General features: G+C 42.4%; 1 protein-coding gene across 3 annotated transcripts in view; it reads left to right on the forward strand.

The window, feature by feature from the left end:
* The window catches only part of SON (SON DNA and RNA binding protein), a 168,944-nt gene that overhangs the window by 24,429 nt on the left and 118,386 nt on the right, over window positions 1-26,129 (forward strand). For all 3 annotated transcript variants that reach the window (XR_004539933.1, XR_004539932.1, XM_033949767.1), the window contains exon 2: window positions 20,578-20,741. Coding sequence is in view for 1 of the 3 variants with exons in the window: in XM_033949767.1 (XP_033805658.1) it covers window positions 20,578-20,741 (164 nt within the window). In the remaining 2 variants the exon portion in view is untranslated. The remainder of the gene's footprint in view (window positions 1-20,577; window positions 20,742-26,129) is intronic.

Here is a 26,129-nt window from a genome sequence, read left to right on the forward strand (position 1 = left end):
CCAGCCCCGGTAGAGCCTTTCCTCTGCTGTGTTGGAAGTATCGCATCAGAAGAAAGGCCCTACCGTGGATGGCCGTGAGCTATCTTTACAATAACTCTCAAGCAACCAGAAACTACTATTTTTTTCCAGCATTTATCAGTCCCCCTGGGTGCCAGATAACTGAGAGTTTACTGTATTATGTTAACAAAAAAAACAACCTATTTTGCCTCAATAATAGATAACCATTCCTTTGATATCAAGAAACTGTTCCAAATAATGCGTACAACAGGCTTACGATCATTAATGCCTAAGAATTAGCAAGCTGCTTCCAAAACAAAATTAAGAATGTGCAAGCAGAAATTAGTAAGACTTCATCCTCCATAAACCCAAACATCCAATCTAACATCATTGCCACTGAACCCTACACAGTTGACCAAATTTGGAGCATCTTCAAACTATTCACCTAAGATGAGTTGCACCCCCTACTAAACAAACTGTCCACCAAAAGCAGTGCACTGGACATGTGCCTATCATACCTTTACACCCACAACCCAAATGTTCTCATTCACTGGCTAACTACAGTACATTGTTAAATAACCTACAAGAGGGCCATTTGCCCGATCAAATGGGACGCATTGCTCTCATGCCTATCCCTAAAAGTCAGACCCATAGCTGGAATACTTATACTCACTAAACACTGGAAACACTAGTCTGTAAAAAAACCTCACAGCCTACCTAGAAAAATACTCAGTATGGTTTCAGCACTGAGTTGCTACTGCTTATTACACTAACCACTAAAATCAAACCGATGCTTAGTAAAGGACAACAATCAATCCTCCTGCAGTTTGACATATCAGCTGCATTTGACTCAGTTGATCACAAGCTCCTACTAAATAAACTCAATGAACTAGTGTATTGCCACATATCTATCTAACAAGGGTGTGTAAAAGTAACATCCAAGAAAAGCATCAGAGTAATATGATCCTTTATTGCATAAACATCAGAGGATCACCAAATAATGCAGATAAGCATCAGATAATATTCAAGATAGAAGCAAAGGATATCTATATACACAAAATAGAACACTTCATCATGTCTGCCAGGCTCCGTCCTGATGCTGATCGGGAACCCAAGCGATCAATAGGTCGGTACAGCACATGGTTCCCAGGGCTGCAACTGGATTCATTTTGGAACCGTCCCAGTGTTTCTTATATACCTTTTTCACACTACCTTTGCCCTGTCTAACACACTGCTGTCCCTGCAGAAAACAACACATGTTCCTCTTATCTTCCAGCTGGGAGGTTAACCACCAATTGAATTTTATTCCTTATCACAGTACACACACCAAGATGCTGAAGTAAGTTGTCTCAGGGTAAACAAGGTTGAGGACAGCAGTCCAGCAGATGGGTTTTGCAAGGTCCAAGACAGACATGAAATAGCACCCGCAGTATGCTCTTGGTAACAAAGTTCACATTGGTCAGGAGGTCATGATAGCAAATAAGCAGACTTGAGGAGACATGTCACGTAGTATGCTGAGTTTCAGTTACCCCCTGGATAACAACTAGGTAGAAACATAGAATATGACGGCAGAAAAGGGCCATAGCCCATCAAGTCTGCCCACTCCAATGACCTACCCCCCTGACTTTATTCCCCTAGAGATCCCACGTGAATATCCCATTTTCTCTTAAAATCTGACATGCTATTGGCTTCAATCACCTGCAGAGGTAGACTGTTCCAATGATCGACCACCCTTTCTGTGAAGAAGTATTTCCTGGAATCACCATGAAACTTCCCTCCCCTGATTTTCAGCGGATGCCCTCTGGTGGTCGAGGGTCCTATAGGACAGAAGATATCATCTTCCACCTCGATACGGCCCGTAACATACTTAAACGTCTCAATCATGTCTCCCCTCTCTCTTCGTTCCTCAAGTGAATACAGCTGTAATTTATTTAACCTTTCTTCATATGTGAGATCCCTGAGCCCCGAGACCATCTTGGTGGCCATTCGCTGAACCGACTCAATTTGCAGCACATCTTTCCGGTAGTGTGGTCTCCAGAATTGAACACAATACTCCAAATGAGGTCTCACCATGGATCTGTACAGCGGCATTATCACTTCAGGTCTCCTGCTGACTGGAATAGTTATCAACTAGTATAAAGAGTTCCTCATGAACAGAGAATATTGTGTATGGAAAGATGGTACCTTCTCCCAAAATTGGAAAGCACTATGTGGAGTACCTCAAGGGTCATCGCTTTCACCTGTGCTCTTCAACATATTTATGAGCTCCCTGGCAACCTCAACTTCACTGATGGTGAATGTCTGCTATCCTACACAGATGATATCTTCCTCCTGATCCCACTCTATTCTGATGCTAAAGATCTCTCCAAAATAGTTTCCAAAAACATTGAAAAAAATCAATTATTGGGCATTCGCCAATAAACTAAAATTAACCACCATCGAAACCAAATTATTCTGTTTCCACAGTGTCACTGTCCTTACCCTCTGGTGCATCACCAAAAGTTGAAAAGACTTCTAAGGTGCTTGGAATTATGCTAGACTCTACGCTATCCTATAGATCCCAAATTTCCAACCTCTGGAAAAAAAACTTTTTACAGTTTAAAGCACTGAGACTTATCAAACCTTACTTTTACTACAGTGTATCACAAACTGTGCTTCCTGAGATTTCAGGTGTGCTGCGACACACTGGGGAGGAGGGGAGGCACCGGCTGAATGTGGCAAGAGGCACGTCCTGTGGGCAATCAGCCGGCGCCAGCGCCTCTCCTTCTCTCCGGTCCTCTTCCCTGCAGGCATCCTTCACTGGCGGCTCAGGGCCCATCTCGAGGGCCTTCGTGCATGTATAGATGACTGGGATGATGTCACGCATGCATGTGATGTCATCATGGCGATGTCCGCACACTTCCGTGTGCCTCGAACCACAGCCACTACGTTTAGTGTGCCACAGCGAAACAAAATTTGCGGGACACTGTTCTACAATAATCACTTTACAATTCTGGTCCCAACACAGCTAGACTACTGCAACTCTCTCTATGCAGGTATAACCTCTTCTCAAATGAATAAGCTTCAAATGATTCAAAACACTGCAACCAGGTTGATCTTTGGCTTAAAACAATATGACCACATCTCTGCATACTGCTGCTTGTTTCATTGGCTTCCCGTATCTGCTCGTATCTTGTTTAAGCTTTCCTGCATTGTGCACCATGCTCTAAATGCCAACTTACCAGAACAGATAATCCACCTGAACTTCACCTCACTAAGGATTAACAACACCCTTCAACCGATTGTCCCATCATCCAAGGGAGTGAAATATAAATGAGTATTCAGCACCCTCTTCACATTTGCTGCTACCAGATCCTGGAATGAACTTGTTTGATAACTATCTATCTGCTCAGTAACTCTGCCTCTTTGGAGTTTTTCTCTTTTCTTGTGCTTTATCTATTCCTGCTATGCATGAAAATATTTGCTTGTTAAATTGTGAGCCCATTGGGACAGAGAGGCAAATTGCTTAAAGTACCTGATTAGACTTTTAGTCATTGTATAAGTCAAATTTTATATTGTTTTGTAAACCGTTTTGAAGCCAGTGTGGTGATTTAGCAGTATATAAACACTGCATTAAATTAAATTGATCAGGTTTTCTATTCCACCTTTACCTATTCAGTTAAAGATCAGATTACAATAGAAGGTTAGGTCAGTTACCCAGGAAGTTACAATGGACACTTTAGTTTGACACAGACATTCAATAGAGTTGCTAGTACAGGTAGATCAGTAATACAGATAGGTCATAGTTACAAGTTTAAAGCTTAGATTCACTAACCTTCCCGATCGTGTCCCAACCACTTTGCAACCCTGACCCGATTTCACTAACCTTCCTCCCGCTCTGATTTGCACCCGTTCTGCGCATGCAAATGAGGGGAAATGGCAGCGATTCACTAAACAATTTCAGGAACACCAACTGGGCTGGCCGATCAAAAAAGAAACGACTTCTGAGGACCAGTTGCTCAGGTCCTTTCCGAATGAAATAACATCGCCCTTGTGCAAAAACCCTGCTCTGCCAGGCTTTCTGCCACCCTCCGAGCCTGATGGTATCTTTGAGGGTACTATGTTGAAAAATAAAACAAAATTATTGAAAACTCTTCTCTTTTCTACTGAGGTAGATAAATTATTGAAAGCCCCTCACATTTGGACAACTTTTCTGCTGTATTTTATTGAAAGAATAAAAATAATTATTACCTTTGATAACAATTTAAATAGTTTTAGTTAACCAAAACAACAACATTATAGCATATGTAATAAGAACATAAGAATTGCTATACTGGGACAGACTTAAGATCCATCAAGCCCAGTATCCTGTTTCCAACAGTGGCCAACCCATATTCCATGTAGTAAAACAGATTTTATGCTGCCTATTTTAGGAATAAACAGTGGATTTCCCCAAGCTATCTCAATAATGGCCTATGAACTTCGCTTTTAGGAAATTATCCAAACCTTTTTTTAAACCCTGCTAAGCTAACCAAAGTCACCACATTCTCTGCTTTGTTTTACATCTACTATGTAGTAGCTTCATCGTATGCCCCCTAATCTCTGGAAAGAGAAAACAAGCAATTCACATTTACCTTTTCCACTCTACTCAGTATTTTATAGACCTCTATCATATCACTCCCTGAGCTGTGTCTTTTCCAAGCTGAAGATCCCTAGCCACTTTAGCCTTTCCTCGTAGGGAAGTCGTCCCATCCCGTTTATCATTTTCGTCACCCTTTTCTATACCTTTTCTAATTACACTATATCTTTTCTGAGATATGGCAACAAGAATTGCACACAGTATTCGAGGTGCGGCCGTACCATAGAGTGATACAAGAGCATTACAATATACGCCCAAAGTTTGCAGGGGTTGTGTTCCAGGAGCACCCACAAACTTCAAAAAACTGTGATCATTGGATGTGGAAAAGGAGCGGGGATCGGAGGCGGGAGAGGGCTGCAGTGGCAGCTGCTGTGAGTGCCGATGCGGGCGGTGGCGCTTGGGGCTCTGACCCAGGCTGGGATCGCTGGTCAGGCAGAGCGGATCGAGGGGCTGGAGGATGCACATGAGGGGGTCGCGGGTGGGGGGAGAAATTGGTTGGCACTATTGAAGATAGGAAAATCAATAAAGATTAACCCCCCCCCCAAAAAAAAAAAACACCCCCAAAAACCTGGAAATCTCACATATGGATGCAGGGAGGAGGGGGATGGATAAAGGAAGGGAATGAAAGATTCTAGAAGGAGGAGGCGGCAGGTTTGTAGGATCTTGAAGGGGAGAAGAGTGTGGAAATCTAGAGTTGCCCATCCTTGGTTTCAGTCCCGCTGCACTTCATACCTCTACCGTGGTCCTCTTTCTTTTCTGTTATTGAATGCCAATATACACACATCCTCCAAGCTCCACATTCACACATTCCTTATATACCAGTTCATCTTTATTGTAACACTATAGGGCTCATAATCAAACCTTAAACACGTCTAAAAACCCACCCAAGTCTTCTGCATCAGGGACTAGTGTTCTTTTAGGATTTGGATTCCTTCTGGACTATAGATTGGTTCCCCCTGACCAATGCTGCTTTTGGCCATACAATGCTTCTCCCCACCAAATGTGAAACTTGGGGGTCTTTTACAGTACCGGTAATAATTTTTTATTTACCTTTTCTTTGGTATATCAAAATTTTAAGGTGACTACAAAAATTAATACAAGCATGCAGCTGTGCCTCTTACAATAATTGTAATAAAAGAAAACACAAAAGGCCCACCTCCGACAAAAGAGAAAGCTGCATCATTGGAGGTGGGCCGGCCTAGCAAGGCCTGAGGCTGCCTGATGGAATCGCTGGCTCAGCAGTACCTCTCCTCTCCCTAGTGGCACCTCACTGTGTGCTTTTAACTTCCCCACACATCTGCCGCTAGCGTTAGTTTAGCTGCAGTTCCACCAGGCAGCCTTGGGGCCATTGCTAGGCCAGCCCAGCTTCGATGATTCAGCTTCCTCTTTTGTCGGAGGCGGCCGAGGCTGTCTGATGGAATCGCCGGCTAAACCAACGCTAGCTGCAGCTATGTGGAGAAGTTAAAAGCACACAGTGAGCTGCTGGTCCGGGGGTGGGGAGGAGGCTGGGGAGAGAATACAAGGAAGACAGGAGCTATGCGACGGCAGAAGGAAGTTGGGAGATATACAGTGCCGGTGCTGAATACTCCCTGATAATGGTGCGCATACCCCCTGGGGTATGTATACCACGTGTTGAGAACCTCTGTTTTAGGCGACACACACCTAATTCCATCTACCATTGATCTGACAAATGGCTCTAGCTTCAACATTCAGAAATCCTCAAAAGTTAAGGGAGTCACTTTAGACAGTTCGCTGAGTTTTGAAAACCATGTTTACAGTTTATTTAAAAAAATTTTTTTTAATGGTCAATATTCTCTTTTTTTATCTTTATTCATTTTAAAACTTTCAATAAGTGTGATACAATATAAGAACATAAGAACATAAGCAGTGCCTCCGCCGGGTCAGACCACAGGTCCATCCTGCCCAGCAGTCCGCTCCCGCGGCGGCCCAAACAGGTCACGACCTGTCAGAATCATCAGAAGGGGCTCCCTTGCCACCTTGGCTTCCCATTTAAGTCCTGCCTTCCTATCGAAGCCCTAGCCCTCCGGTCTTTCACATGCACGACCTGGTTGGTTTTTACTCATTACCTGGTTAACTTTCTATACTTGTGTTACATCCCAGCTCCTCCTTCAGTATCCCATGATCCCTTTATCCCTCAGGAATCCGTCCAATCCCTGTTTGAATCCCTGGACCGTACTCTGCCTGATCACTTCCTCCGGTAATGCATTCCAAGTGTCCACGACCCTCTGGGTGAAAAAAAACTTCCTTGCGTTTGTTTTGAACCTATCTCCCTTCAGTTTCTCAGAATGCCCCCTCGTATTAGCTGTCCCCTTCAGTCTGAAGAATCTGTCCCTATCCACCCTCTCTATGCCCCTCATGATCTTGAAGGTTTCTATCATATCTCCCCTGAGCCTCCTTTTCTCCAGAGAGAAGAGCCCCAGCCTCTCGGCGTATGGGCAGTGTTCCAGCCCTCTTACCATTCTCGTTGCTCTCCTTTGGACTCTTTCAAGTACCGCCATGTCCTTCTTGAGGTGCGGCGACCAATACTGAACGCAGTATTCCAGATGTGGGCGCACCATCGCTCGATACAGTGGCATGATGACTTCCTGTGTTCTGGTTGTTATGCCCTTCTTTATGATGCCCAGCATCCTGTTGGCTTTTTTCGAGGCTGCCGCGCACTGTGCAGATGGCTTCAGTGATGCATCCACCAGCACACCCAAGTCTCTCTCGAGTCTGCTGTCTCCCAACAATACCCCCCCCCCCCCCCAATTTGTAGCTGAACAATGGGTTCTTTTTCCCTATATGCATGACCTTGCATTTGTCCACGTTGAAGCGCATTTGCCATTTGTTTGCCCAGTCTTCCAGCTTGTCCAGGTCCCTTTGCAGGTCCTCACACTCCTCCCTGGTCCTAACTCTGCCGCACAGTTTGGTATCGTCTGCGAATTTTATAACCTCACACTTTACCTCCCTTTCCAGGTCATTGATGAATATATTAAAGAGTAACGGCCCCAGTACTGATCCCTGTGGCACACCGCTCGTGACTCCCCGCCAGTCAGAATATTGGCCCTTTACTCCGACCCTCTGCAGTCTACCCGACAACCAGTGCTCTATCCATCGGTGCACATCCCCTCCCACCCCGTGGTTCCACAGCTTCCTAAGCAGCCTTTCATGTGGCACCTTGTCGAAAGCCTTTTGAAAATCGAGGTAAATGATGTCTATGGGCTCCCCATTGTCCACCCGACTGCTTATTCCCTCAAAGAAGTACAGAAGGTTCGTTAGGCATGATCTTCCCTTGCAGAATCCGTGCTGGCTTGTTCTCAGTAGGCCATTCCTCTCGATGTGCTCGCAAATGCCGTCCTTGATCATAGCTTCCACCAATTTTATTTAACATCACTTAAAACTCTTGCACAGTTTATTTAAAATTTGATAAAAACTTTCTAAGCGCTGTACATAAGAAAATAATGGTGTACAAGTATACAGAGAAATATACAAAAATACATAGTTGACACTCAATAGATACAAAAATACATACTTGACACTCAATAGATACAAAAATACATACATGACACACAATGGACACCGACTTACAGGAACAAAAGGAATAGAGGGGAAGAACTACAAAAAGAAAGGTTCACATTAAAGAAGAAAATGAAAGGAAGGGGACTTGACTAGATAAAAATTTCAAGAAAATAGATGAAAAAAGAATGATTAACTGATCAGTTATTTAGATATGCTGAGGAAAGTAAATTTAGGTTTCAAAACACATCCTTAAAGAGAAAAGTTTTCAGGGAACTCTTAAATTTTCCTAGTTATGGGTTCCTCTCTGAGGTGAGTTGGGAGCGAATTCCAAAGCTGGAGTGCGGTGATAGAAAAATTTTTGTTATTACTAGTGCTGATGGTTTTTAATGAAGGTACTGAGATTCTGAGCATTCGAACGTAGTGCTCTGGAGTTGGAATAGGGAATTATCAATCTGTCTAAAAAGATAGGAGAATGATTTAGGCGAATCTTAAATGTTAGAAGAGCAATTTTGTAAGAAATGCGATGAGAGATTTGCAACCAATGTGCGCTTCTTAAAAGTGGTGTAACAAGATCGTATTTCTTGGAATTTGTTGATTTTTATTGCAGTGTTTTGTATTAGTTGTAATTGCCTTATTTGTTTCTGAGTAATACCTTTGAATAGTGAGTTGCAGCAGGCCAGTTTTGATATGATAAGAGAGTAAATGAGAATATTGAGTTCCGAAGAGTCAAGTACCTTTGCCAAAGATCTGATCATACGTCTTTAAAAAATCAGTTTTTACTACTTGGCTGATGTGATCCTGGTATGATAATTTATAATCAAGAATGACTCCAATAATTTTAATGCTGGTGACTTCTTGCAAGGGCATATTTATTTTTATGGGTGATTTTAATGAAAGATTTTAATGAAATTAAATGATTTTAATGAAATTCTGTGACCGAGTGCAGTAATTGAGCCTTGATTTTTGAATGTCCTGGTGGCCCTGACGCAGCGGATGGTCTTTATTATAAAATTCCCGCGAAACGCTGGCCGCGTCGGCAAACAAACACTAGTGACTGTATTTCCCTGTAAAGACAAGTCAGCTACAAAGCTAAGTTGCTTTTCTGGTCTATGTTTTTCATATCCTGGCTTGCACTTACACAATGTAACCCTGTAGGGGTTGTATTTACAGCTTCATTTAAATGCTTTTGAAAATTTTCTAAAAAAATTTATGTGTGTTGGCCAATGATTGGAGCAGGAGCGATTTCACTACGCAGATTATCCTCAGTTTGTGATTGGCACTGCTGTGCGTAGGCTCCGATTCTGAGGCCATAGCCCTTCAAATTTGTTGGGCTAATAACACTGATGTGTATTGCTGGTTATTAGCAGTATTTAGGTTTGTTTTCTACTATGATTTTAATGAAAGGCCTTCTTCCAGGGAACAGGATGTTTTGAGATTTAATGATATTCAGAGATAGCCTGTTGTTCCTCAGCCCCTGACTAATTTTTTCTAGTTTTTTGTTTATTTCCTGAAGTTCGATTGGGTTCTCTGTATTAAGTGGGTGTAAAAGTTGTACATCATCAGCATATGCAATAGTGGTAAATCCGTTGGATTGACCCAGGGTGATCAAGGGGGCAAGAAAGATTGGAGGGTGGCCAATGTTCCACCGGGCAAAATGGTGGAAACGATTATAAAAAATAAAATTGTAGAACACGTAGACAAACATGATTTAATGAAAGGCCTAGTCAGCATGGGTTCAGCCGAGAGAGATCTTGCCTCACAAATTTGCTTGACTTCTTTGAAGGTGTGAATAAAGTTGGATAAAGATGAGCCGGTTGATATGGTGTATCTAGATTTTCAGAAAGGTTTTGATAAAGTTCCTCACGAAAGGCTCCTGAGAAAATTAAAGTGTCATTGGATAGGTGGCAAAGTTTAGTTGTGGATTAGGAATTGGTTATCGGATAGAAAACAGAGGGTAGGGTTAAATGGTCATTTTTCTCAATGGAAGAAAATAAACAGTGGAGTGTCGCAGGGGTCTGTACTTGCGACCGGTGTTATTTAACTTGTTTATAAATGATCTAGAAATTGGAACAACGAGTGAGGTGATTAAATTTGCAGATGACACTAAACTGTTCAAAGCTGTTAAACGCATGTGGATTGTGAAAAATCGCAGACGGACTTTAGGAAATTGGAAGACTGGGCGTCCAAATGGCAGATGAAATTTAATGTGGATAAATGCAAAGTGATGCACATTGGAAAGAATAAACTGAATCACAGTTACCGGATGCTAGGGTCCACCTTGGAGGTTAGTGTCCAAGAAAAGGATCTGGGTATCATTGTAGACAATATGATGAAACCTTCTGCCCAATGTGTGGCGGCGGCCAAAAAAGCAAACAGGATGCTAGGAAGTATTTAAAAAGGGATGGTTAACAAGACTAAGAATGTCAAGATGCCCTTGTATCGCACCATGGTACAATCTCATTTGGAGTATTGTGTTCAATTCTGGTCTCCTTATCTCAAGAAAGATATAGTGGCGCTAGAAAAGGTTCAAAGAAGAGCGACCAAGATGGTAAAGGGGATGGAACTCCTCTCGTATGAGGAAAGACTAAAACGGTTAGGGCTTTTCAGCTTGGAAAAGAGACGGCTGAGGGGAGATATGATTGAAGTCTACAAAATCCTGAGTGGAGTAGAACAGGTACAAGTGGATCGATTTTTCACTCAATCAAAAATTACAAAGACTAGGGGACACTTGATGAAGTTACAGGGAAATACTCTTAAAACCAATAGGAAGAAATTTTAAGCTCTGGAATGCGTTGCCAGAGAGTGAGGTGGGAGCGGATGGTGTGGCTGGTTTTAAGAAAGGTTTGGACAAGTTCCTGGAGGAAAAGTCCATAGTCTGTTATTGAGAAAGACATGGGGGAAGCCACTAATTGCCCTGTATTGTTAGCATGGAATATTGCTACACCTTGGGTTTTGGCCAGGTACTAGTGACCTGGATTGGCCACCGTGAGAACGGGCTACTGGGCTTGATGGACCATTGGTCTGACCCAGTAAGGCTGTTCTTATGTTCTTATAAGTTAAAGAGGAGAGGAGAGAGGATAGAGCCTTGAGGGATACCATAGTTAGCAGAGATGGAATCCGAGACGGAATTGTTTAAACTGATCTTAGCGGAACGTTCTGAGCAATAAGATTGAAACCAACTAAGTACCTGATCACTGTTTCCGATTGAAGCTAGCCTATTGAGAAGTAAGGTATGGTCTCTATGGTGTCGAAGGCAGCGGAGAGAACTAAAGATATTAGAATAACAGATTTGTGATTATCTAGTTGGTACAGAATTGATGTTGAATGTTCTGTCAAATGATGTGCCCTAAAGCCGGTTTGGTTTGGATGCAGGATGTGTGTCTTATCAATGAAATCTGGTTATGTACAACTTTTTCTGTTAGTTTTCCAAGAAACGTGAGATTTGCCTATAGTTTGAGACTTCTTCCACAGAAATTGAATGATCTTTGATAATAATTTAATCTGGGAAATCCTTTCTTACTCTACAGAAGTTAAGGAGAGTCAGATTTACTTCTTCCAACAACACTATAGGATACTAGTACAGTTGACTGTACTGTCTGTACTGGACTTCTGCAATGCACTACTTTAGGAATTTCCACAAAACAAAAAAACTCCAGTTCATACACAGCAGCAAAACTCATATATTACAAATCAAGATTTGACCATGACACACTGCTGCTTATAGAGTTACACTGGCTACTGATAGAAAAGCGAATAAAATTCAAACTATGCTGCTTAACATTCAAAACCCTATATGGTGATGACCCTAATAACCTTTCCAGATTTACTGAACTATTGGGTAGATCTGCTAATCATCGTGACTGACCGCTTGATCCTGTCATTCCCAACTTTGAAAGACATAAAATACAAGACACTTCATTGCACATCATTTAACTACCAGATTGCAAATGTATGGAAATCACTCCCCTTTGAAATTCGTGCAACCACTGTATATGCACTGTTTGGCAAAAATCTGAAAACATGGCTTTGCAAGAATTCCCTATTAGGAGCTAAGGAGACTCAGACTTTATAATAAATGTTTACAGAGCAACAATGTTAGTGGTTACTTGTTTTAGATGTCTTGTCATACATTGCAAGTATAATTTAATCCTCTATAATAAAACCCTAAGCACGCATGCACACATAGGGTTTTCTGATCGCTGCCGCCGTGCTGTGTCCCTCCATGACGAATTCTATTTTGGAACACGCCGGCAACTCTCCCCTCCCGCCTTCACCAACCGCTGCCGATGGCGCTGCTCCTCTTCAAAGCAGCCTACTGAGGATCACGGCCGGCTGTATCGAACCTCGCAGGCCGCTCTGCACCTCGGTAGTACGTTCCCTCTGACATACGCGATCGCGCCAGAGGGAACTTGCTACCAAGGTGCAGAGCGGCCTACGAGGTTCACTACAGCTGGCCGCAATCCTCAGTAGGCTGCTTTAATAATAATAATAACTTTATTCTTCTATACTGCCATAGTCGAGAGACTTCTAGGTAGTTTACATTCGAAGAAGGCTGGACAATCAGCGAATTACAGGAGGCAAGAATGAGGGTTACATAAGAAATAGAAAGGATATTAAATTGCATCGTGAAAGATAGGGAATATATCCTTGAGAGTGGAGAGGCTTCTGTTTAGGAAATGAATTTGTCAAACAGAGCGGTTTTACTTGATTTTTAGAAAGAAGAGGAGGGCAGACACAAACGACAAGGAAGCCGCATGCTAGTCAGGGGAAGCAGGGAAGAGGGACAGGGGGAGCAAGTAAGAAGTGCTGCTGGACAGGGGAAGTAGGGAAGAGGGACAGGGGGAGCAGGTAAGGAGTGCTGCTGGACAGGGGGAGCAGGGAAGAGGTGCTGCTGGACAGGTGGAGCAGTGAAGGGGTGCTGCTGTTCAGGGGAGACATAAAAGGAAGGAAGGAGGACTACTGCTGGACAGGGGGAGTAGGCAAGGGGTGATGGTGGACAGCCGAGGAAAGAGAGAGACAGGAAGGAAGACAGACAGAAAGCGGCTAAGGAGAGAGAAAGAAAGACAGACACATACATCTATTCTAGCACCCGTTAATGTAACGGGCTTAGACTAGTGTAGCATAACTATGTAGCATGTATGATTCTATGTATAATTCTATGTAGCGATATGCTGCTTGTAACTTGCCTAGAACTCCAATTTGTGAAGTTTCAGTGGGATATAAGATTGCACATAACATAAGTTTATGAAAGCAGCGTTTGATGGTCTGGGAAATATGAGTCTTGAAAGAAAAGGAAGAGTCTAAGGTTATGTCAAGGATTTTCAGTGTAGGTACAAAAGGAATTTGGGGGTTCTGCTATAGTGGATATGAATCTAGAAAATAATAGTGCACTATGTTTGTCTGGCTTCAGTTTGAGGTTTTTTAGAGGAAAACCAGGAAGAGAGTAAAGAGAGTTTATGATTCAGGTCAGAGATGGTGGATGGGGGAAGAATCTCCTAAGGTAGCTATGATTTGAATGTTGTTTACATAAAAAAATGTGGACAATTTGAGAGATTGTACAAGAGTTAAGAATGGGGCCATGAAGATGTTGAATAAGATAGAGACTAGGAGGACACTTTGTAGGACTCTGCAGGTAAGTCCAAAATGGTCTGAAGTACTGTTGTTCCAGTGGACATAGAAGGAAGTGTCTGTTGTGGAAGTAGTCTTGAAATTAATGTAGGGCGGTCTAACACCAGCTTTGACAGGATACACATTTCAAATCTTACATATTGTAATCACAAAACAAAAATAAAATTATTTTTTTTCTACCTTTTGTTATCTGGTCACTATTCAGATCATGTTGGTCCCAGGCTCTGATTGTCTTCTGATAACTCGCTTGCCAGGGTCTCCTGCCCATTTGTCGTTTTCTTCTTTCTCTGTGCTAACCATCGATCTTCCATCTCTGTCCTCCCCTTACGTTTCCCTTCCCTTCCCCGGAGGTCTGGCATCTTTCATTTTTTTTCATCTATATCCCCGCAGCTGCAGTGATGGACCCCACCATTCCCAGATCTACCATCTCTCCTTTTCTCAACTACCCTTTCATCCAGCATATCTCTCTCCTTCCCCACCACCCCAGGGTCCACCAGCTCTACCTTTCTCTTCCCAACTACCCTCCTATCCAGTATTTCTATCCCCCAACTCCCCTCCACACCATCCCTTGTGTCCAACTTTTCTCCCTTTCTGTTCCTTCCCTCCCTCCATTCCATTGTCCACCATCTCTCTCCCTCTCCTCTGTTTTTAGACCCATTATTTCTTCCCCTCCAGTCCCCTCCCTCCCTCCGTGTACTTCTATACTAGGACCCCCCCCCCCCGAAGGCCCTGAATCGGGCAGCACTAGTTATCAGCAGTTAAGAGTGAACCTGCCTTCCAACTCCTCCCCGTTCCACTCCCCTCCTGCTCCATTTCCAGCTCATCCAGACTTGCTCCCACCAGTTTCCCCCCTGGCCTCCCGCTCTTACCTTCAGATATCGATAATTACGGCAGCCTTCAGAGAGGACCGTGGCAACAAGAAATATGCTGCGGAGGCCGGTGGCAGCCTTCAGAGAGGCTCGTCGGTGCTGTAGCAATCCTTGCAGGCTGCCACCGGCCTCCGCAGCACATTTCCTCTTGCTGTGGTCCCGTCCCGCCCCTCCTCTTATGTCAGGGGTGGGATCGAGGCAGAGGGAACGTGCTGCTGAGGCCGATGACAGCACCGGCGATCCTCTCTGCAGGCTGCCGTAATTACCGGTATCTGAAGGTAAGAGCGGGAGGCCAGGGGGAAGCCGGAGAACACTGCAGCACTTCCCGACTGACCCTCCCCTCTCGCCCCCTAAAGCAGAAGTGGCAGTGGATGGCCAGCAAGAGGAAGCACTGCCGCTCCTGCTTTAGAAGACATGAAGGCACAAGGAGGAGGGTTGGGCCCTGAATTGGCGAGGCTGATTTTTAAAAAATACGAATCAATTCACCCGAAGTGAATCAGTGAATCGATTTGAATCGGAAATCGGCAGCACTACCCAGCACAGTATCACAAAATTCCAGGCAACACATTCCAAAGCGTCGCACCTGCCATAGACAGCATCGCTGCACCAATCCTAACATGAGAGATTGACATCTTACCCTCTAAACTCGGTTTTGTACTATTTTCTGATCTCAGACACCTTCTAGGCTGATAAATTTCAAAAGAACCGGAGAAACATGATCCAAAATCTGATGTATAAGAATCTTAAAATGAACTCTTTGCTGCATGGGTAAAGGCACCAATGCAATTGTTTCAGCACTGGGGTTATGTGAGTCATTCTTGGGACACCAGTAATCAATCTTGCAGCAGAGTTAATAAACATCTGCAGTGCCCTCATCAGTATAACATGAGCAATTTGTAATAATGAAGGAAGAAACAAAAAGATAGCAGAAAAACCAATGACTCAAACCAAAGCAACAGTCATAATAAATCTAGCCTGTATCTGGAATGATCTATCATTTAGAAAAAGAATACATTCTGATAGAAAGGTAACACCAATGCTTAAAAATGCTAAGTATTTTTAGAAGTAGATCACGATTGGATATAATGGTCACATTAAGCTTATCTCTCTGCCATTGCAGCCACAACTTAAGAGTGAGACGCCTAAGCCACAGCCTAAGGTGTTCATAAGCTGAGAGTCTCAAGACTCAAGGTGCAGCATGGAGGGAAAGAGGCATCCCCTTCCCTTTTACAAGTCTCTCGCACCATCAACAGCAAACTCCATTTAAGGAGAACTAGGCTGAGCAGAATTCAAAACATAAAACAGTTCAGATCCATACCAACTCTTTTATTCCAGCCCTTGCAGCTGGCTAAGCAAAAAGAGTCACAAGAAAATCAAAGGGTTACAGGGATTTTCTCCATCACAATTTTGCAAGAAATAGGGCAGAGCACGCAAAACAGTTTTCCAAAGTTTAGTCACAACATTCTTTTACCAGGTAATAATAATAATAACAACTTTATTCTTGTATACCGCATTACCACAAGCAGTTTAGAGCAGTTTACAGAGGAAGAGACTATATACAGACAGCGATGTTACAAAAAAAGACTTTCAGTTTACATTAGCATGCCAAGAGTAGTCAAGATTTATCCGGAAGCATTTCAAAGATACAACAAGACAGGAAAGGAGTTGGAGAAATTTATCAAAGAGATAGATTTTAATTGATTTCCTGAAGGTTTGGTAGGAGGGTGCATTTGAAATGAAGTTGGTTAAACATTTATTCCATTTGCCTGCTTGGAATGATGATGATCTATCAAGGAATCTCTTGTAGCTACAGCCCTTCAAGGATGGAAAAGCAAACAGGTAGGCAGTACGTGTGTAAGTGGTGCCTGGAAATTCAAAATGGTGCGACAAGTAGATTGGGGATGAACCTGTTATGGTTTTGAAGCAGAGGCAGGCAAACTTGAAAATGGCCCTTGCTTCCACCGGCAGCCAGTGTAGTTTTTTTTGTAATACGGGCTTACATGATCCGATTTTTTGAGACCATAAATGAGACGGACGGCAGCATTACCTCACCTCTGTTTGCAGCTTTTCAGCTTGTAAGAAAGAGCTCCTTAGCATGGACTGACACCAGTTCATGATTGACACTTACATTCAAAACCAATTCAAACTGGTTTCCTTTTCCAGATTCCTTTTAAATGGCTTGCACAACTCTGCTCTGGCAGGGCTTTTCTAGAGCAGAGAGGAAGGCTCCACTAATTTCCTTTTACTAGGGAATTCTCCCACACCTTCCATGGGTCAGAAGTTAAAAACTAAACAGTTCTGCTCCTTTCAATACAAAAATTAAACCCTGGGGCTGGAGTCCCTTCCTTATGTCATCTTTAACGTTTAGTTAACATCCAAGAAGACAAAACATATTTTCCAGAAATACAATAATGCAGCAGCAGACAGACTCTTGAGGTCCAGGTTAGTTTCTGGTGTCTGCCTGCAAGCCATGTCCCACAGCCACAAGAGGGCATTCGCTGAAAATCCGGGGCGGGAAATTTCATGGCGACACCAGGAAGTATTTCTTCACCGAAAGGGTGGTTGATCATTGGATTAATCTTCCACTGCAGGTAATTGAGGCCAGCAGCGTGCCAGATTTTAAGAGAAAATGGGATAGGCATGTGGGATCTGTTGGGGGAAGAATTTAGGGGGGTGGGTCATTAGAGTGGGCAGACTTGATGGGCCGTGGCCCTTTTCTGCCGTCATTTTCTAGGTTTCTATGACTGCCTTCACCTGGAATAGTTTCTCTGCTGCAGCTGCTCACACAAGCTATGCCCCTTCCCCTCCCAGCTGACTTCAGGAATAGGTCAGAGGGCTTCTATCTCTGATTGGGGCTTCTTGCAACCACACATTTAGGGGTTTTACAACTTCTCCCTGAACTCCAGCTATGAGTATATGAGAGTATATGTTAAGCTGGCAGATCTGGAACAACAGGTTACCATAGTCCAAAGCTTACACTATTGCAAAAAGGACAAGTATAGATTTAAATCTTTTACCTAGATGCTGAAGAGACCAAAGGCCTTATTGTTTATATTCATAGCTCATAGAAATACCTTATTCATAAATAAGATAGTAAGTCTATTCATAAATGCAAGTCTAGAGAGACTTATAATATAATTATAATATTATATAATTCGCAGTTTTGATTATTCACGGTTTTTAGCTTGCTGGCTCCTCCCCCAAAATTACATCAACTTGCATAGAGAAATCGCTGATTCCAAGCATTTACAGAGAAAATCGCTGATTCCCAGCACGTTGTTCACCGTGTTTTGCCTCTCCTTCAGGTATCCCACCATGTTATTCGTGGTTTCACTATATTCACGATGGTTTTTAATAGAAAACAGCAAATAACATATAAAAAAGGTTATTTGCGGTTTTTCAGTTTTTGCGGTTCTGTTAATCCCCTATCACAGCGAATACAGAGGGAAAAGTGTATATCGTTCCACCTTGATAGGGATAAAAGAGTCTGTGTAGCACAATGGGCTTTCACTTGAGACAATAATCAAGCCACATTAACTAAGATTTTGGATTCTAGGTCCAGCAGCGCTTGTATATTAAGATTTATAATAACCATCCGCTGAGTGTAGTGGATTTTCAAAGCAAGATTTCAGACTTGGTCCAATTAATTTTGTGGCCTGAATTTCCCCAAAGTCTTCTATTTGAGATAACTATGGGAAGAGTATCATTAAAGTCTATAAGAAATAGGATGCCATCCACATATAAGACAGCTTGTAAGTACAGTTATTTATGAGGATGCCTTTTACCTGTGCTTGTTGCTATATAGCAGTGGTCTCAATCTCGCGGCCCAGGGGCCAAATGCGGCCCGCCAGGTCCTATTTTGAGGCCCTCGGTATGTTTTATCATAATCACAAAAGTAAAATAAAACCGTTTCTTGATCATACATCTCTTTAGCTATAAATGACAATATTATTATTAAGACTTAGCCAAAAGGAAAGATTTATAAACTATAAAGAGTTTTACCTCATGCAAAATTGTCATTTCTTTAATAAGACATTAACTATTTTTTTCTGAGGCCCTCCAAGTTCCGACAAATCCAAAATGTGGCCCTGTAAAGGCTTTGAGTTTGAGACCACTGCTATATAGCAATAGCCAGAATCCCAACTTGACAAAAAATGAGATAAAGTAGTAAATCAAAAGCAGAACACTTCAGATATACAAAATAAATAGTATCTCCTCTTTAGTCCCTTATATCAGGGGGGATAACAGCATCCTTGAGAGAAATTAAAGGAAATATATCCAGTTCAACAACAGAACTTCAGAAAAATAGCTTAAGAACACATTTTTCAAACATTGCGCAGAGCTTAAGGTTTTCTTTCAGTTGTGTGTAAGTGATTGTCCTAAACTGGAAGCAATCCAGTTATTAAGAAATATTTTATGCTGTTTAGGATCACGTAATTTTACTAGACATTTAGAAGGACATCTAAAAAATAAATAAATAAATTCACCACCACTCTGAATAACCCTTGCGTGTAGATCCAAGAGAGACTTTTATGTCTCTCCTGTCTACATAAATCAGAGAAACGCCACATTTTTTGACCCATAAACATCACTGATCTATATTTGAAAAACATTGTAAGACTTCAAAGACAATATATACTAATAGGGTAGCTTGTGTGTCTAAGAACATAAGAATTGCCATACTGGGACAGACCAAAGGTTCATCAAGCCCTTTCCAACAGAGTCCAACTCAGGTCCCAAGTACCTAGCTAGATCCCAAATAGTAAAACAGATTTAATGCTTCTTATCCTAGGAATAAGTAGTGGATTTCCCCAAACCATCTCAATAATGGCCTACGGACTTCTCTTTTAGGAAATTATCCAAGCCTTTTTTAAACCCCGCTAACTGATTTCACCACATTCTCTGGCAACAAATTCCAGAGTTTAATTACATAGAAACATGATGACAGATAAAGGACCTTTGGCCCATCCGCAGTAACCACATGCCTATCCCAGGCTCTCCGGTTTGTATTAAATCTTCTACTTAGTGGCATCATCGCATAACCCCTAGTCCTAATAATTTTAGAAAGAATGAATAAACGATTCATCCTACTCTTTACATTCCACTCAGTATTTTATAGACCTCTATCATATCACCCCTGAGCCATCTCTATGGCTGGTTAAGTGCTCATGACTATGTGCGTAGATGTATACTTGCCTAATTATGCTATTATTCTATAAAATAGGCAAGTCCATATAAGGTGTGCCTACCCAAAGCATTTTGGGGGGTGTTTATGTGGGAGGAGCATGGATGGGCGTGGGAGCCCTCTTACAGAATGTCACCCATCAATGCGTGCATCTTATACTGTCGATTGACAAATTTAGTTATGCTCTTCTAACCCTGCCATTGACTTAGCATAAGCAGGTATGCCTTTTTGGAATACCAAAGTGGGTGCCCTGATGCCGTTATAAAATTGACATTTCCCATGCTGCGAGTTCCTGGATGAGAAGTCCATAGTGTGCTATTGAATCAGATATGGGGGAAGTCACTGTTTGCATGGAATGTTCCTGTTATTTGGATTTCTATCAGGTACTTGTGACCAGGATTGTCCACTGTAGGAAACAAGATATCGGCCTAGATGGACCATTGGTCTGATCCAGGATGGCTGTTCTTATCAGAGTACCAAAAAGGAGGCGAGAGTTTACAGAATTGCTAAGTATGTGCTAATCAGGCACCTATATATAGGTGCATGGTTATAAAATTATTGTCATGTGTCAATGATAATCTCTGTTTTTAAAAAATGTATAGATTTTATAAGTATCAGTAAACAAGCAAACAAAATTCAAGAGGGAAATTTCAAAGCAGCTAAACTTACTCTGACTTTTGTACTTGTTCTCTTTATCATGCACAGTGAACTGAAACAAAGTTAAGAATATTTGTTTGTATTTGGGTTGTTTTTTTTATTAGTGACAAGGCAGAAAGTCTGCTGAATGGTGAGAATGTTCCACCAGTGACAGAAGCCTCTTCTAGTGACACAGTTACTTGTGTTGCAAGAGTACAGGATGAGAAGAATGTGGAAAAAATAGAAGAAGCGCCATTGGAAGCCCTGGTTATAGATCCACAAAAATCAGGTAAAAACAAACCTATCTATGCATCTTAAAATCTCTGTCAAATATTGCTTCTTTTTTGTTGGGAGTAGGCAAGGTAAAAGTGGCATGGCAGCTCTTCCTTCTAGTTTAGAAGGCACCTGAAGACGTTTCTGTTTGATAAATTAGGCAACTAGATCCTCTACTCTCAGATCTGTTTGTATTTTTATAATTCTTTTGTAAGACCCGGGGGGGGTTGTTTGGGTTGGCTTGGGATTGGGAGGGGTTGTTTGGGGGGTTTCTGCTGGTTTGACTTCTAAAATGCTGAGCTGTATTATATTGGTATTCTTGCATTGGTGTTGTTTTCGATTGCTCAATAAAATATATTTGACATAATTCTTTTGTAAACCGCATAGAACTATTTGGTTATGCGGTCTAGAAATTGATGTATTGTATTGTATTGTATTGTATTGTAGAACTAGTGGTAAAATCCTTTATTTATTTATTTAAAACACTTGTAGCCCGCATATCAACCATCTATTCGGATAAAAACAATTCATACATAATTAAAACTAAACATTACATACATAATAAAACAGAACATAGCAGATTATTAAAACAGCATACAATAAACAACAAGCAATTACAAGATTACAAAGTAACTAAATTTGAAAAGGCAAATAAAAGAAATAGGTTTTCAAACTTTTACGAAATGCCAAAAAATCAGAGGTCCATAGTAAAGGTCTGGCTACTTAGAACAAACGTGATCGATTAACAAATTTGGTGACAGAATGAAGAGTGGGAACATACAAAAAGCTCTGTCTTGTGATCTCAACGAAAGAGAAGGCTCATAAATTTGCAGCAGAAGCAATGAGAAGGCACATAAGTCTGCAGCAGAGAAGCAATCACCTTGGGCAATAGATCCCGGGCAGATTTGAATACCAAGGTTAGAAGCTTAAATTGTATTCTCCAAACAACCAGCAACCATTGAAGTTCGGCCTGCACAGGTGTAACATGGGAATAATGGGGCAATCTAACTATTACCCTAGCAGCGGTATTTTGAGCCACCTTCCACTGTTCCTGATCTGGTCACTACAGCAGCAGCCCTGAGGGTGAGAGTCATACTCTGGGAATTTTCTGAAATCCTGTATATTGTCGGTTCTAAATCTGGCTACTATGTATTGCTCTTAACAGTGTTCCCAACTTTGGCTAACCCAAGATGTAGAATACCTGATAGGGACTGGGGACCTTTTGCATGGAAGTACGAGTATACAATCATTACATTACATTACATTACATTACTGATTTCTATTCCGCCTCAACCTTGCAGTTCTGGGCGGATTACAAAAGAGACAACTGGACATTTCCAGGATAATTACAGAGAGAATTCTGGTCATTTCCAGGAGAATTTACAAGAATAATGGAGCACTTGGCAGTGAGCCACCAGGTTATCGTTCTACAAAGTAATTTTTGCCGTGTTTGAATAGACCCTTCCTTAGCAACAGCAGCAGATGAATCCAGATACTAGTGGGATAGCACACATCTACCAACAGGCGGAGATACAGAAACTGATTAATAGGTGGTCCTTGTGGCTGGCATGCCTCCTGTATCTCCAGTATGCTCTATCTCCCAGCAGGTGATGGTCGCTATTCAACTAGCTCCTGGATTCTGGCTGTGTCTGGAACATTGTTTTCTCCTGTTGAGGTTTTCTCTTCAGTGAGCTGACATTTATATTTCTCCTGTTGAGGTTTCCTCTCCAGTGAGACAGGGGTGTCCGGCTGAATGGTGCCGGCTTTAGTGGTTACACCTGGGCTCCCCCAGGTCCCTGCCTCACACTCCCTCCAAAGATAGAGGGTCTGACTGGGTCTCCATTTTTCTTCTTTCCCGTCATAGTTTAACAAACAAAAAAAAAGAGAGACCTCAGTTCTTGCATTCTGCCCTGAATGTGCTGCAAAACCGGCTCTCACCGGCTTCAACCGGCACTATCCAACAGCTTGGGAGTAGCTTTGTATGTCGGTGTTTGCAATGCGGGTTCGGCATCCTGTGAGTACTGCATTTGTTATTTTGTGCTTTGTGCAATAAGGTTTTGGTGAAGCCGTACTACCGTTGGTATTTCCAGTGTGAGATTATGTTTTTTGGCGGGCTCCGTTTTTGTATTTTACAAGCCGTTTAATGCCGGCCATTTTTCCCGCATGCAGGCAGTGTGCGCTTCTTCTGTTCTGCTATTGACAGAGTCATTGAGTTTCCCGCGGCTGTACATTCAGCGGGACTGAGCTCTATTGCTGTCGGCAGGGCCGCAGCGTGTCCTGAGGACGGACTTTCGGCAGGACCGAGCTCCTTCGCTGTCGGCTGAGCCGCAGCGTTTTCTGAGGCTGGAATTTTCAGCGGGCCCAACTCCTTCGCTGTCGGCGGGGCCGCAGTGTTTCCCGAGGCTGTCATTTTCAATGGGCCGAGGTGTCTGGGTTGTCAGACTTCGATGAGTTGGCTGTGATTTTTTTTGTTCTGCATTAAAAAAATGGTCTCGGGGGGGGGTGTTTCTTTGTACTTTGCCTTGTGTTTCTGGTGCTTGCTTGTGTTAGGTGCCCACCTTGTTCGGTTTGACAGGGTGTTGCAGGGAGCTTTTTAATTTGGAGCTTGCCTGCTCAGTTCAGGGGTCTTCCGCACCGGATTGGCACAAGGCTCATCACGGCAGAGTGTCATCAGTGATTGGCATTTACCCTGGGCTTTATGCGGGTTTCTCCTGGTCTCTTTCGGAGTCTCTCAATCTAGAGGCTGTACTTACTTGGAGGTTCCAAGTTTCCAAGTTTATTGGTTTTTAATATCCCGACCATCAAACAAATGTCTGGCCGGTTAACAATCAGCTTAAAAAAAAAAGAATTAATAGTAATAGGATGTGAATGGAAATATCTTAAATTAAACATAAATGACAAAGACTTGACATACTTGAATGTGAGGAAATTGTGGGGGAAGGGAAAAAAAAGTTACATTATATAGAAGAAATGGAGAAAGTGGGGAGGGGATGAACATGAGGAGGGGGGAACGTTAATGTAATGAATAATGGATACTTGTCTAATGAATGAAAAAGAGCATTTTTTTTTTTTTAGGTTTGGTTAAACGCATCCTGAAATAAGAATGTCTTTAGATTTATTTTAAATTTAGCAAGTTGTTGTTCATCACGGAGATGTTGTGGCAGTGCGTTCCACAATGTTGGGGCGGTAACAGCGAAATTGGTTTTACGAGTATAATAATAGTCTTTTAGGGATGGTATAAAAAGGAGCTTTTGGTCTGAAGATCTCAAAGTGCGCGGGGAACTTTGAGGTATAAGAAGCTTATCAAGAAAAGTTGGTTGATGTAGAAGTTTGATTTTGAAAGTGAGAAGAATGATTTTGTAAGTAATACGGTAAGAGATGGGAAGCCAATGAGCTTCCTTTAAAAGAGGGGTGACGTGGTCATATTTGCTTTTTTTATAGATAAGTTTTATAGCGGTATTTTGTATTAGCTGGAGGCGTCGTAGTTCTTTTTGTGAGAGGCCGTTAAGAAGGGAATTGCAGTAATCTAGGTGAGAGATTACCAGAGAGTGGGTCAAGATAGTGATAGAGTCAGTGTTCAGAATGGATGTTAAAGATCTGATAATGCGGAGTTTAAAAAAACATACTTTTACTACAGAGCTGATATGCTCATGAAAGGTGAGATTGCTATCGATGATGACGCCGAGTAATTTAATTTTTGTTTCCATTTGTAATGGGGTGGATTTTATAGAAATAGTTCCGAGTAATGATTCTGATTTTTTGATGGGAAGTAGAAGTACACGAGATTTATTTATGTTGAGTGCGAGTTTGTTTGTATATAGCCAATCTTGTATGTTATCCAGTTTATTATTTATGTCTTTTGTATCTGAAATATTAGTAGTATTGATAGGTTTTATTCCCTGGGTCACTGGATAGCGCTGCGGGTGTTTGGTAGAGCTATGGCATTCTTTCATGGTGATTTCAGTGAGACTTTATGTGGTAAAGATGAAATAGAGGAGGAGCGAGGTAGCCGGATGGCGCTTCTCCTCTTCAGGTGCCGGAACTATCTTCCTCTATTTTTTGAGTAGCTAGTCCTCCCGGTTTCGGCATCTATTTAGCAGCAGTCTAGGAACACCATCTTCTCATTTGGCATATTGGACGATCCTCCGAGCTGGCAGCACCTGCTATGCAGCTTCTTGTAGCCCGGGGCGCACTTTTGGTGACCGAGGGTAAGTCAATTTTTCCCCTGTACCTACCTCTTTGAAGGCCAAACACGGTTGAAAAGGACTGTCTCGAGTACACTTTCACCGATTACTCCAGGTTCAGAGGTCTGTGCTTCCTCTCTTTTTGACACAGGTGGCTTTTCAGAGGGGTGTAGGATATCTGGAAGTTGGTTTCATAGCTGGGGTTCCCTTTTGGGATCACAGATTTGTCTTATAGACATAATGGTGCAGTTTGTTTGCCATAGGGTGCTTAAGGCAGCTTCAACATTCTGCCTAATGCATCTTCCCTTTACGGGCAGTTGGGTTTTGTCAATACTTTCGTGGACTCATTCTTATGTTCCTTCTTTCGCCATAAACTGGATTTTTTCATAGCGGTTTCTTTACTCTATCTGGAACTTCCTGCACTTTCTTTATTGGGACCTTGGCTCCCTCTGCCAGCTCATACGGCTTTCTCACATAGGGGAAGACATGACTCTATGGTCAGTGGGTTTTGGACCTTATTTAGGTTGATTGCAACTTTGCATCCTTCTCTCCTTTTACAGATTCTTTCTGGGGGTCACCATGTATTGTGCAGCCAAAGTTGTTGTGGTGGTAGGCCACTCCAGCAGTTCATGGAATTCGGGACAGTGGTTCCAGTTCCTCTTGACCGCTGGGGTCAGGGCAGTTATGCTTGTCCCTTTCTGGTACCCCTGGTGAGACATTTGGTTAGTGTGGTACTGGATCTTTTTTGGCTCACTTACTTATTCTACATCAGTTATTTCGGGATGACAACGGTGAAATTGCTCAGTACAGCGGTTCAACCACAGCAATTCCTTTCAGCGTTGATTCTCGAAGAAGATTGCTTACATGTTGATTTGTTCCACTGTATCGGTCGTATCTTTGCTTTTCTGTCCTCGGGCAACATTGCCACTTCGGCAGATGCCATTTGTCATAGCCACAACATCTTCCAGAACTTACATTTCTTATCCGGCCGTTTCCTGACCTTCTGCACTTCGTTCTGAAGGGATCTCGACTTCTTCCACTAACTCTTTAGGCTTTCTCATGAGGGGGACCACACTATGATGTCAGGTCAGGAGGCTTTGGTCATTTTCAGAATGCTTGCCACTTTGCATCCTCCTCCGATTTCCGGTTTGTTCTTGGGGTCTCTATGTATTAGGCTTCCCTTTTATGTGTTACTGGTCCTCGGGGCAGTTCTGTCAGTT

The sequence above is a fragment of the Geotrypetes seraphini genome, chromosome 6, assembly GCF_902459505.1.
Source record: "Geotrypetes seraphini chromosome 6, aGeoSer1.1, whole genome shotgun sequence".
Classification (NCBI taxonomy): domain Eukaryota; kingdom Metazoa; phylum Chordata; class Amphibia; order Gymnophiona; family Dermophiidae; genus Geotrypetes; species Geotrypetes seraphini.